This window comes from Hoplias malabaricus, chromosome Y (genome assembly GCF_029633855.1).
Source record: "Hoplias malabaricus isolate fHopMal1 chromosome Y, fHopMal1.hap1, whole genome shotgun sequence".
Classification (NCBI taxonomy): domain Eukaryota; kingdom Metazoa; phylum Chordata; class Actinopteri; order Characiformes; family Erythrinidae; genus Hoplias; species Hoplias malabaricus.
The window spans coordinates 15049907-15064275 of NC_089820.1; the positions used below are offsets into that span (position 1 = coordinate 15049907).

The window sequence follows — 14369 nt, forward strand, 5'->3', positions numbered from 1 at the left end:
GTGGTGGACAGTAACAAAGTAAATGTAATACCTTTCTGGACTTAAGTACATTTTTCGTGTATCTGTACTTTACTGAAATATTTTCATTTTGGTGACTTTTTACTACACTACATTTTAAAGTCAAATATCTTATGTTTTAATCCACTACTATATGAAAGCCTGCCGTTCTTTTATGTGTGAATAAAACCGTAACGTGTCTGAACATATCTCCTTGCTTCACCCACACAGTGGCACCGTTGCTAGAAGACAAAGAAACATCTCCAAGTTAAAACAAGTGAAAATGTTTCTTTGCCTAAAACCAATAAAACCAAACGAAGACTTTGTTTTTATCAACTGTTGCGTGAACTTCAGTTCTTAGAACTGTTATTCATTCATTCATTGTCTGTAACCGCTTAACCAGTTCAAATTAGCTGACTGCCCGGATCCAAGAAGCTGAGCAGAGAACTACACCTCCGCGTGAGCTGTGCAGGTGACAGCTGCCTTGCATGCATTCAATCATTCATTCATTGTCTGTAATCGCTTATTCAGTACAGGGTCGTGGTGGGTCCAGAGCCTATATGGAATTGATGGGGCGCCAGTCCATCACAGGGCGTAGAACGGTATGAATTAACAAAAAGATTTGTACCGTTTAGTACTTGAGTCATCTGTAACTATAATTCATTCATATATATGGTTTATGGATCTGTAGATGACACAAATCAGTCACTGATGGTGAGAGTCAGATGGAGATTTATTAAACACAATACGTGAAGCAAGGTCAAAACCAGAAGAAATGTTCAGAAACCCAAAAATCAGTACAGTACAAGTCTAAAAGACAAAAACAAATATCAGGCAAAAAGTCAGAAAATCTAAATCTCAGAATTGCATAAATAGCTCAAACTATACTCTGCAACTATATAGACAAAACAGAGAGATTAATGGAACACTATATAATATTTTATTATACCTTAAAATTACAGCTTCAAAATCATTGTGATGCTTCACTGACCTCTAATATTTAGAACAGCACCTCTGTCATTGCTACTCTTGGCTCAGCACTGTAGAAACTTGTAACTTTTGGAGGAGAGCAGGAAAGCACACCTTCCCTCCCCCTCCCTACCAATTTCAGTACAGTGCTGTAAAAGTTACTGTAAGTAGATTTGATTCACTGAGATATCTTAATTCCTTTATAACACTAATAGCTAAAGCCAATGAAAGTTTTAGCTCACAGGTCACAAATACTAATAAAGCCACTATTAGCACTCCAGTCTCTCTGCATGCTCAAAATTAGTGTAATGTCTGTTAATGGGTTTTAAAAATAAATAAATAAATAAAATAATAATAAAAAAAAACACACCAACAAGCAAGGTTTTCTCTCTCTCTCTCTTTTCATAGCAGAGACATGTGGAGATATTTAGACAATGAAGACAATTTCAAATGAAAACACAGACTAAGATGAGGATATTGTTATACTCCTGCTCCAAAGGTGAATATTTATTTATTTATTTATTTATTTACTTTTTAACTTAATTTTGAATGCCTCGAAATTCCAGAGACAGCTAACTGCAAAACTAAAACCTCGAGTTACAAATGAGCATCTGTGGTAATTCAAACAGTGAATTAAAACTTCAGACAAATTTCATTTTAGCCTCGTACAAAACCTCGTTTTCCGCCTTCAAATATACTATTCCACGTTAAAAAACTCTGAACATAAATAAATCAAAGTGAACAACATTCCCCACAATTGTAGACATCCCCTTTAAAGGTGAAACCTAAAAGATGCTAGCCTGAAAAATTTATTTATTTTAAAATACTATTTTGTTACCAGTATTATAAGAAAAAGACAGATGTCATTTACACTGTGTAAGTGCGCCAAAATAATTGTCAAGTATTACGTGAAATAAAGTTTGCATATAAGATTTTGTAAATTCGACTCTGATTCAAGCAAACATAATTCAAGTTAATTCTGTACTTCTTAAAATTAGAATATTTATTTATTTATTTAATTATTTATTTGATTTGTTATGTTATAAAAGTAAGGTTAGAAAACTTTATTGACTTATCCCAGGTTTCAGTTTGTTAAAAATACATTTACACAAACCCATTTATTACAAACATGCAAAATTTCAGGTATCTGACTGGATTATTGCTTGCAACAGTAGCTATGATAAAGAAGTTCAAGATATTTTGAATTCTTGCTTAGCAATATGTTTCATAGTTAATTTAGCAATTAATCTATGAATATTGGTGCTGTTTCCTAACTGTCAAATTTAGAGCCACAGCTCAAGCGCAAGTAAACACTCACTGCTGCCCTCTAAAGGGGTTAACTATGTTCTGTTAATTAACTCAGTCTCTGTTCACTTACATGTATTTGCTCCAAAGCAAATGAGTGAAATATTATGTGGCATAAACATATGAATATAAAAGCTAAGACCTATGGAAAATAATTATTTCAACAAAAAAAAAACACCAAAACACAGACACATGCCAGGTTTTGACCAGTAACTATGAATATGTTGACAAAAACACCTGGCCTGCAAAAGAGAACATGAGTGAAGTTTCTGTTACAATGTGCCCTTCAGATCAATGTGAACATGCAGATTCATCATTCATCATTTCCATTTTTTACTCTTCAAAATGTCTACTGAAATCAAATATAGAGGGAGCCTCTACTAATATCACGTACTGATGTGGAAGGATAAGTTCTGGATCATCCCAAAGATATATCTCATTAAACTATTGGTATTCTATATGTACTACATATTTAAAATAACAATATTTAAGTCTACAGTTAGTTTTTAATATTGTTATAAAAGTTGCACTTTCAATGGACTGTAAATTAGAACTGTAGTTCCTTTCCTCTTAAATTACTATGCTATTTAAACTCAAATCAGAATTTAATTATCAACAAAAGGATGGAAAATGCAGTGCAGTGCAGTGCTGAGTCTACATATTGCTCGATAACAGCTTCCTAATCACAGCACAGGCCATAAGTGCAGGGATTCTATACACACTGGACACCGGAGAGAACCATGGCATGGAAAACATGATTCATGGCCATATGCTTATATCCGTACCAATTTCCCCATAGTGAGAAGCTGACTCACCTAGGCCACGTGATCTTAATGGCACTGCCAAAACAAACAGCAGCATGGCATATTTCCAGTGCAGCTAACAGCTCACCTCTGATGCAGTTATGAGAGAGGTGCTCCATTAGAGTGGCCTAACATCACTAATAAATCACTGAGATAAACATTAACAGCAACATTAAAATAACATTATCACATTCAGCTGTTCTAAATCTAAATTAATTGGATTAAGAGTATTAAAGTTCATTCAGATATGTGCACCTCCCTAGGTCTGAACCCAAAAAATTTTTATATGTTATACATTATATTTTAGCTCAAGGCTCTTTAGTGTTAATGCATATTTAACTATTGCACTCAAATATTCTGGCATAATTCATATGGGCAAGAAAGTCCTACCAGATTAGGTTGATTTTATGATGGACTTACAAAACACGCAATCTTAGATCAACAATTTCTGGCCGTATCAAGGTACCCACTGTAAACTACAGAAATAGCGGAGAGGTTTTTTCTGCTTGAATCTAAGGAAGTGAAGCTCTGTACATATACATTTTTAAGAAATATTTAAACCATTTAGTTTCAACAAAGTTCTTAATATATTACTGATGATTATAATATATGCTTTATCCTGTTTGACATTTGGATTGTTTGTATCATTTTGCTCCTTTTTTAAAGTTTAAAACATCTCCACTTATTTGCTTACTTTTTAACCTAGTCATTAATTAAAATATTGTCATCTATTTTATTTACTTGATATTTTATTTAATTTTATCATTGCAACTATTATTATTTAACAATTTCAGTTTTATTCTTTTTTTTTTGCTGTCTTTGCTTTTATATGTTATGTAAAGTGCTCTATAAATATTCTATTATTATTATTATTATTATTATTATTATTATTATTATTATTATTATTATTATTATTATTATTATTATTATTATTATTATTATTATTATTATTGGCACGGTGGCGCAGCAGGTAGTGTCGCAGTCACACAGCTCCAGGGGCCTGGAGGTTGTGGGTTCGATTCCCGCTCCGGGTGACTGTCTGTGAGGAGTTGGTTTGTTGGGTTGGCTGCGTGGGTTTCCTCCAGGTGCTCCGGTTTCCTCCCACAGTTCAAAAACACACGTTGGTAGGTGGATTGGCGACTCAAAAGTGTCTGTAGGTGTGAGTGAATGTGTGTGTTTGTGTGTTGCCCTGTGAAGGACTGGCGCCCCGTCCAGGCTGTGTTCCCGCCATGCGCACAATGATTCAATGTAGGCTCTGGACCCACCGTTACCCTGATTTTACCCATATTTTAAATAGTCAGCCATTAGCATGTTATGCCATGGAACCAGTTACAATTTCAAATGTTTGAAAACCATGTGAAAATGATATGGACTTAACAAAATATTTCTGGTTCAAACTTAAACGTGTATAAACAATATGCCTGCTATCAGAGTGAGTCCTCAGTGGCTGAACGACAACAAGTAAGACAAATGACTGATTTACTATTTATGGTTGATGTTTGCTTTTTAAAAACCTGTTCATGAAACTTCTGTGTAAATATATGTGACATCATATAAATATCAACTTAAAAAAGGTTGTTTCTGCAAGTTATTTTCCATGAGGGAATTGGAGAGGACTTTTTAAACACAGTATATGTTCACATTCGATTTTAAAACTTAATATGTCTTTTTGGATGATATAGATATCAAAACTGGACCAGCTTCACTTGACAGAGTAAACCAACTGAAGAAACAAGAGGAAAAAAAGCAGATTAAAAGTCAACCATGTCACGAAGCCTAAGAGTTTCTGACAGTGAGTGAGGATTGTTTACAGTTCTGTGGTCATTCAGTGGTGTGTTTGTGAGGTTTGGGCAAGTACGGATGGACGGGTGGGTTTGATGGGGTCACTACACTCAGCCCAGGATGAATGAAAGCTTTCTGGCTGTTCCCCACTAGCAATAACATATGCAAGGGTACTATCACATGTGCAGTCAGCAGAAACGCCAGGCCATCTCTCACACACACCTCTATTTATATGCAAACACAAAGACACAAGGACACACACACACACACACTCTCTCACACACACACACACAGAGAATCACAACCAACCAGACACATTCAGACACACACACACACACACTGAAGTGAACTGAGGGCAGCGAGCCTGAAAAAGCTTTGTGAAATAGCCTCCCACTTCACTTGACTGCTCGTCTAATGCAGGCTGACCTGTAATACAACCTGCTCTGACCTCTCTGGTGGGCAGTGAACGGATGCTCTGGATACGAGAGCCATCTCACTCAGTACCAACACGCCTTTAACTTTAATCCTTAAAAGTCACACTATGAAGAAATCATTGTTGTTAACAAAATAATAGTTTCTAATTGGCCCAGCAGTTTAAGTGTTGGCCCTCTCATCAGAAGTCCATCAATTTGATTAGCCATGGGGCCTCAGCCATCCAGGGTTCTAAGAGAGCACAGTTGGCACTCTTTAGATGACTCTTTCTTTCTATGCTCATATGAGACAGTGCTAGCCAGTAGAGTATTCAGGGCTCTCCTCTGGCTGATTGGTCTGTACAGTGATGTAGCATTAGCAACAGTGGGGATGAAAAGCAGCATATGCTTGACCTCACCCTGTGTGCTTCATTTCTTATAACAGGAGTTGAGCTAATTGCAAAAAGGGTGGAACTGGAGACAATTAATGATTGTGAGGAGGAAAGAAAAGCGATTGACATGTGTGTTCATCAACTGAAATAAGATACAGCCATAACCAAAGCGCATTTTCATATGTGGAAATAAATACCCATGGTTCTGTTTATTATAAATGCTGAAAAACAAAGTAGTATTTGAACCTTACAAACTTCTTGCCAGCACTTGACACTAAACATGGTGAAAGCTCATGTGAAGCTGTTTTAAATTCATGCTTTTACTGTGAAAATATTTTATACTAGATACCTAAATTAATTCATCATAAAGTGTGTTTACAAACATTTAAACATAATGTAGCTACTGCAATTTTTACTCTCTGCTTACTGGAAAAGCCCAGGAATAATTCACATGCTCACTAACAAATTCATAGCTTTTGATTTATTTTAAAAATACAGTCTTGAAAACAAGCGAAAAAAAAAAAAACAGTTTAATTACCAGCTGTGTTTTTTCTCCATTGCTGTGGCCTGCATTTGATCACACAATGCATCATTAGTCATAATGTCAGGGACATTTTCATTAGGGAAACGGCTAAACTGGATCACATTTATCATTTGTCTTTATGATGTTCTTCCTCATGCTGGCTCAGAGTGAGGAAAACATTCATCTACAGCCAGCTGATGCTAAAGCACAACACTGTTGGTACCTGGGAGAAAGCTGAGAAAGCCTAGGATTAACAGCTGCTTTAGGTGCTAGCATCAGAAAAGCCACTTTAGTCTGAGTAAAAGTGAGCGAGAGAGCAAGGGAGAGTGTGTGTGTGAGTGAGAGAAAGAGTGCATTAGAGCATTATAGAAAACACATGAGGTCTTGACCAGTTTACAGAGCTCCACTAGAGTCAGATTTCACAGTGTAGCCCAAGAGATATTGCATCTATTTGGACATTTACCTTCATCCCTCCTACGGGTGAGTGATACAGTGAAAATGCAATATGACCATACTTCCCTCCAATAACCTCTATTTTTAAAAGATGAAGAGGACAGAATGCAGAAATAGCAGTGCCACACATTAGTATTTTTTTAAATATATAAAATATAAGAATTTTTGTTATGTCTTTGTCTGAAATTAGTCTATATTAATGATCCCCTGTATGCTTGGCATACTAAAAAAAGCAGATAATTTGTAACAGGTTATGCACCGTTATATTACCATCGTTATATATAACTGGCTCTTTAATTGTGATTGTACTGAAATTGCATGCTATGCTGTCCAGTGATGATGTGTTTGTGGCAATTCAGTAAGAAGCAAAGCCAGCTTCACATGTCTTGAAGGAAGCATGTGCTAGTTTCATTGTACTTACAGTTTCATTAGCAGTTTTTAAATGTGGCATTACTAGTGCATTTTGTCTGTGTCAGTGTACAAGTGTTATTTTTCCTATGTCACACATTCCTAACACTCTGTTTTTTTCTCTAGTAGAGTGTAAAGCAAACCAGCTTTAAAAATAAACTTGACCTGTTAATTTAAATATGATTACATTCACACAATTTACTGGGGACACACTCTGCTGGTGTTTTAGCAAAATCCCACACTCAAATCACCTAAACTGAAGTAAGTTTGTGTGTGTGTGTGTGTGTGTGTGTGTGTGTGTATGTGGCTATTACTGAACTCAAGCAGAGCACAGTGGAGCAGAGCTGTATAGGGATCCCTTTCTACACACTCCAGCTCTACTAATAATTCACCAACAAAACCTCACTCCATCTAAACCTTTGTGTCAAACAAACTACATACTTATTATTAGGCCTATTAGGCCCATTGCACAAAATATGGATATTTTTTCAATATATTTCCTGACTTCAATATCCACCATTATTTTTACTGGCATGTTTGTTTACAATAAGATTGAACATCAACAGTATTGTAGCAAGTTGCTTTGTTGTGTCCTTTTGTTTTTTCTCATTTTGGAGCTGTTATGTCAGTTGTATTGTATTTATGTTCAATTTATGTAGCATATTTAAACATTTGTTATATTACAATGTCTGAATATTCTAAGTAACTGTTTGCTAAATGTTCATTGCTCTGTAAAGTAGTGTCTTTGCATTATTATGCTCTTATTACATTATTTGGCACAAAATGACACACACACACACACACACACAGCACTTCCTTCCTCACAAGTTCTGCATACCGAATCCATGCATCTTTAGCATTATGCCACAGGTATTTCTGACCTCACAATGTGATTGGATATAAGGTAGTCCATGTGCCTTATTCACCCATTATATAGCAACAACCGTAATGTGTTAAATAAGTAGCAATTGGAAAATGATACACAACAACAAACCGAAAACCCCAGTGTTAACAACGGTGAGGCTGTTTACCCCAGCCTGAAGTGGCAGAGCCCTGGTTTGTCCAAACAAACTCATAAAAATTGAATAAGGGGAAATATGTCAATGACGTGTATAGACTTCAGTGTTGGGCCTGCAACCAGAATACAGCCCTGAAAATATTTCATGACATAGCACTTTCTCTTGTGGACAACTGCACAACTGACTTCACGAAATGATGGCAGTCTCCAAAATTGCTCTTATGCATTCAAAATACTTAATATGACAGGAAAACATATACACACACAGGCAAGTGACTGAGAGAAAGAGAGAGAAGAAAAGAGAAAGAGAGAGAGAGAGAGAGAGAAAAAGAGAGAGAGAGAGAGAGAGAGAGAGAAAGAGAAAGAGAGACAGAGAGAGATAGAATGTAAATCATGAGACTGCTTCAGGAAGTGCAACCACAGCCAAATCTATTTAGTCCAGGAGAAGGAGATTTAGAGTGGTCAGAGAGTGCAGCATCCCACTAGTCAGAGCCATCTAGGGTAGAAACATACTCAGGCTAAATGGTGTGGTTGGAAAATCTTGTGTTCAACCAATCCCTTGCATATTTCTGTAGGTTTAATACCAATGTAGCTGACACTTGGCATTGGGCATGTTCACATGGAGCTGTCCCATCTCATTTTGCACATTTCTATGAAGATTAACAAGCTGTGTTTACATCTGTATCCCCAAGGGGTGCATTTTAAATGAGCTGTTTTTTTTTTTATCTAGCATTAGAAGAATCACATGTCAGCAGTTAAAAAATACAACCAACATTAATGAAAATGATATGAAGAATTAAATTGTCCTAAATGAATCAGTTTATCACACATGATGAAATTCCCCCACGTGTACACCAAACTTAAAATAAGTTTAGGACGTAAAATCGTATACATTCATTTATTGCTCCTGCCCCCCCATTTTAATTCATTTTCTAGCGATGTAGTAAAATCAATGTGGAGAAGGAGAGAGTAGGGCTGGTTTCCTACCCTCTTCCAAAATTTATATAGTGCAGTTTCTGCAGTGCTGAGTCCAGAGTAGCAATGACAGAGGCTTTATTCTGCCTATTACATGTCAGTGAAACATCACAATAATTTTGAAGCTGTATTTTTAAGATACAAATATATCATAGTTTGAAGAGAAAACATGGAAGAAAAATTTATTTTTCCTTTCAGTCCTGTTTTGAGTTAAACATTAGAAGATAATAACAACATGTGTGTGGATTGATCAATAAAAAAAATGTTATGGTTTCCTCTGTTCAGCAGGCACAATGCATGTCTACTCTGGCTAGTGCATCCTAGCATAACACAACACTGAGACAGCCGGATTGCAGACAAACTCTCCACTCGTCCCCACAGATGGTGTGCAAAGCTCCTGCTTGTTCCCTAAGGCAGCAAAAGCAACAGCAGGAGACATTATGCCACATACAGTACCTCCGCCTTCATCAACACAGCTTGTTCGTTTCACTGAGTTCTTGCTGGAATGTGTCCAAGTCACATGATCCAAGCCCATTGCTGAAACAGATTTTGAGATAGACATCTCAATATTACTGGCTTCTCTTCCTCACTGGAACAAGCTCAGTTATGTGTGTTTAATGGGTCTTGCTATAACTAAGTTTGCAAGACAGTCCAAGATCAAATGGAATTTAACTCCAGGTACAGGATAGTGTACAATATATTGATAATATATAAAATAACAGCTACTTCAATATGTGAATATGGAAGGCAAGCATAGCCCCAGGCAGGCTGCTGAAATACGATTGTCCTCTGTTATCTCAAAGACACAACAGACACAAAAGTCCTGAAACTGAGCCAAAATGATCATGTTCCAATAGACTTATCCATGCTCCACCTACCAGTGTGTACTTTCATGTTTTGAAGAACAAACCTTTTTTTAAATCAATGTATGAATATTTTCAGTGCAATATTGTCAGATACAGCAGCAATTAGTTGCTGTGAATCCATATAAACACAAGGGCCTTCTCTGGATGTTAAACATGAGTCACACCAGCCACCACCCCTTAATTAAACACGATACAAGATTATATTGATATCTATTAGCTGATTTACCAGAATTGGACAACTAATGTTCCAGAGACTAGCACTGACAGTGACTACAATCTTGGAAGAAAATATTGTAAAATCCCCAGGCAATTATATTAACTTTTGTACATTTTCTTTAAGTAGTTTATATATTTCCAAGCTAAGATTCAATTATTTACAACAACAGACCACATCTGTAGCAGTCTGAGTGTAGTGACCCTCAAATGGCCAAGCGGAAAACATGATATATATATATATATATATCACAAAATCTGAATCCTCTACCCTCAGCAATCTCTCTTTCTCTCTCTCTCCCACCAGGAGCTCAAAGCAATCAAACACAGGACATGAAATCTTCCTTCACAGAACAAAAGCTGCTCATTAAGAGCAATCAATAGAAAACATATAACCATTCAGATCACCATAACATCAACACCACACCCAGCAAGAGACAGAGAGAGACAGCGAGCGAGAGAGACATATAGAGAGAGAGACAGAGAAAAACAGACACAGAGAAAGGCAGTGACTGTGAGTGAAAGGGAGAGGGAAAAAAGAGGGAAACAGAGACAGAGAAAAAGAGAGAGAGACACAGAGAGACAGAGAGAGAGAGAGAGAGAGAGAGAGAGAGAGAGAGAGAGAGAGATGTAATGCTTGGTTGCACAGCCATAAAAACATGGTGTAGCAAATCCATTGGCTGTGTGTTTGGTTCAATAGGGTATTGATCAGGGTGTGAGCTCAGGGAGACAGATATATTCTCTTATTAGCAAAGCCAAATGTCTTATTGGAGGAGTGCTAGAGTTGTTCCAATGGCCAGAAGACGTACATATTACATGCTAAATAATATTGCATTCCAAGTTAATTTGCTAATGGAACAGTCGTCATGAAATATTTTCACTTTGTTATAAAGCAGCTAATTAAAAAGAATATAAATTGTCATTGTCCAGTTAAAAACGTGTATCTGTGTTGTTGGTGATTTCTAGTTTACTACATCATTTGAACATAGCAGCTGTCCTTGACCTTACGTTGATGAATGGAACAAGATAAATGCTACAAAATGAGTTCGAATAAAATCTTACATTGACTTCCATTGAAAGTTAATGTTTTTTCCTTCTCCTGTAAAGTTGCCATTTTTAAGATACATGTTTTTCACTGGACAGCAACTATATGCATTATATTTAAATATTATTAATAATAATAATAATAATAATAATAATAATAAGCATTATATCAATGAAATAATGCCTATTAAAATAAAACTTTATTATAAAATATAACTTTCAAGTAATTAACACTTGTGTGGTGTTTTGTTCATGCCGGAACATGCTGAAAAACATGTTTGCAATTTTAGCCAAATACTGCAAACTATTTATAGAAGATTCATCAGATATTGCCAGTAACATGTTTTAGATATATTAACACTCCTATTATTCTGTTGTCAAGACAATCACAGTTTGGTCAGAGTAGACAGATTTTTCTATAATGACATCAGTCAATTTAAGCCAATTTTAAACACAACCATAGTTCTGTCACATGGACCTGGTGACATTCCATTAGATCCCAAACAGGAAAAGCACACTACAGCATTTTCAGCCATTGTTTTCAACCTTAATTTACAAGCAATCAATGACACAGCCATTATCCCAGCTGTGGGGTCATCACCCATCCAGAAGGAAGTGGACTGGGAACTGGGCATTTTTGTTATGCCGCAGACATGCCCCAGTTCCTCAACTGTCCCACAGTCATCAGGACAGTGGCAGAGCAGCTAAATCACTGCCTGGAGCAGCTCACTGATAACAGGACTGGACGGTTCTGTAATGGACCGCCACAGCAGTTATCACATCACGCTGCCTCGATTGAATCAAGCGGCCACACGCCACGCGATATCAGACCAAGAGGACTGACAGCCCACCACAAAACACCTGACAAACTGTCAATAAACCCGACCTCACCCAAACAACTGCCCTAAATCACCATCAGTGTCTGAGACTGTCCACCCCAAGGCATCACTGCACTGTATTTACTGTACATTAATCCTTACATCCACAACTATTTTCATATTTTTAAACGTTCCTTTAAAAACTACTAAAATATCCTTTCAGTCGTATGCCAAAGACTTGTCAAGTTATTTTCTTTTTAATATTTATATTATTTTTTTCAATACCGTTTAATATCACAACAACTTGTGTTAATATTTTTAGTTTTTTCCCCATGTTTGATATCCAATACAATATTTAATATTTTTTAAACTACACTAATTGTCTAATAATGTATAAATATTACAAATATCTGACTTATAAAATACCTGTTATATTTGTTAAATGTCCCAATATTAACATCAGTTTTTTTGTTTTTTCTCCGTGATGGAGATGTCTTATGTGCTTAAATGCTTATGTGGTTATGTATATCGTTACTGACCAATTAAAAACATGTATCTCCATTTTTGTCCATTTTTATTTTACTACACCATTTGATTACAGCATTTGATTCATTTATGAGGAATAAACCAATATAAATGCACCTAAATTACATGGAATAAAATATTTTTACATTCACTTCCATTGAAAGATAAGGTTTTTTCCTTCTCCTGAAAATGACTATTTTGGGGATACACATTTTTAATTGGACAATGACGTCATTATTCATCTTACATTGCAACTGCGTCTACATAAAACATCACCCTCTGCTCCCTACAGAGAAAAGAGAGCTGTGTGTTCTGCAGCTCTGCGCTCAGGCCTTTTCCGTTGCAGGAAGAGAGCTGCTTCCACTAAATCTGTTTATTGCAATGAGGTGGCAGGCTGACGTAAGCCCCGGTGGATGGGTAAAGTAAATCTCCCAGCCATTAGTGAAAGTGAGCCAGGACCCTCCCCAGTGTAGGCAGTAACCACACAGAAAGCTGCGCAGATGCAACATCACCCCCGTCACTGCTCTATCCCCCAGGACCAGCCACCCCTCATAAACACACACACATACACACCTCCCCCTGAGCTGTGTCAGCTCTTAGAACACAGTTCCTACAACCAGAAGCACCAGCCACTGTATACAAACACATACAGCGCTGAACTGCTGTAGTTACAAAGCAATGTCTCTCTAAAATGACCATATTACAAAAGAAATACAAAGCATTACTTTATTTTTAGCAAGTTTAAGTCTGTTAATATCACTTCCGAAAATATATTTGGTACTTTTTATACTTTAGTACTCAATGCCCTCTCTAACTCTCTCATTCTTTCCATACCATGTCCTTCTCTGTCCTCAGTTTCTCTTCATTTAAGCTCTCATTTCTTAATGGGAATATCTACAATGGTGGTTTGTTTACATTCAGAACTCTGCATATTTTAAAATGAAACAGCATGTTTGATGAAAAAATATGACTTTTCTTATCTCTATAATATACTTATCTGTAAATTTTTATTCACTGTTTGAATTACCACAAAATTTCACACTATTTAGTTTTGTAGGAATTTCAGTAATGAAGTTAGCCATCTCCCGTGCTTGGAGACATTTGCAATTTAGGTGATCCAACACAGCAAAAACATGTCAATATTACCAACATACAGCGCAGGAATAGAGCAAAATCCTTATCTCGGTTTGTGCTTTTCAACACTTTTTCAACTGGCAAAGTGTTTTTTTGTTATATGTTATATTTGTGTGTTGCATGAGAATTCAGAAAAATGTAGCACCTGAAAGAGGACGTATACATGATATTCCAGGTTAGAACAAATCACTGACATGAATTGGTTCAGTAACTGATGCTATAGCCTGGTACCTTCATCTCCAAGATCACAGAATGATCCTGGAGAACAACTGTAAAACCTCATCTCCCCTGAAATCTAGCAAAGCACTGTGCAGAAAAGATTAGCAGTAATCTAGAGACTCACCCCGTCAACACGACAACGAAATCCATTACATTCCACCCGTTACGGAGGTAGGAGCCTTTATGAAAACCAAAGCCAAGGGCGATGATCTTAATCCCAGCCTCGAAGCAAAAGATGCCAATGAAGTAGGGCTCTGTGTTTTCCTGTTGGTGAAACACATTATATATTGCTTTCTCTCATATAAACCACAAACAGACAGTACACACACATGCACAAACATTTTCCAAACACTCTCTTCATCCACAAAGACTAACCTGTACTGCAAATCATTCAAAGATTGTTGGTCCCTTTCTAAATGAATGGGAAAGACTGGACTGCTTAAGGGTTGAATGGGTACATATAACAATGTGGGACATTTTGAAAGTTTATCTCTGTTCGTATATAAGGTATGGGC

The 14369-nt window shown here is 36.6% G+C and overlaps 1 protein-coding gene across 1 annotated transcript in view; it reads right to left on the reverse strand.

Moving 5' to 3' along the window:
• The window catches only part of LOC136678685 (voltage-dependent N-type calcium channel subunit alpha-1B-like), a 129428-nt gene that overhangs the window by 108536 nt on the left and 6523 nt on the right, over window positions 1-14369 (reverse strand). Inside the window, exon 3 of the mRNA XM_066656778.1 lies at window positions 13979-14118. Within this exon, the coding sequence (XP_066512875.1) occupies window positions 13979-14118 (140 nt within the window). The remainder of the gene's footprint in view (window positions 1-13978; window positions 14119-14369) is intronic.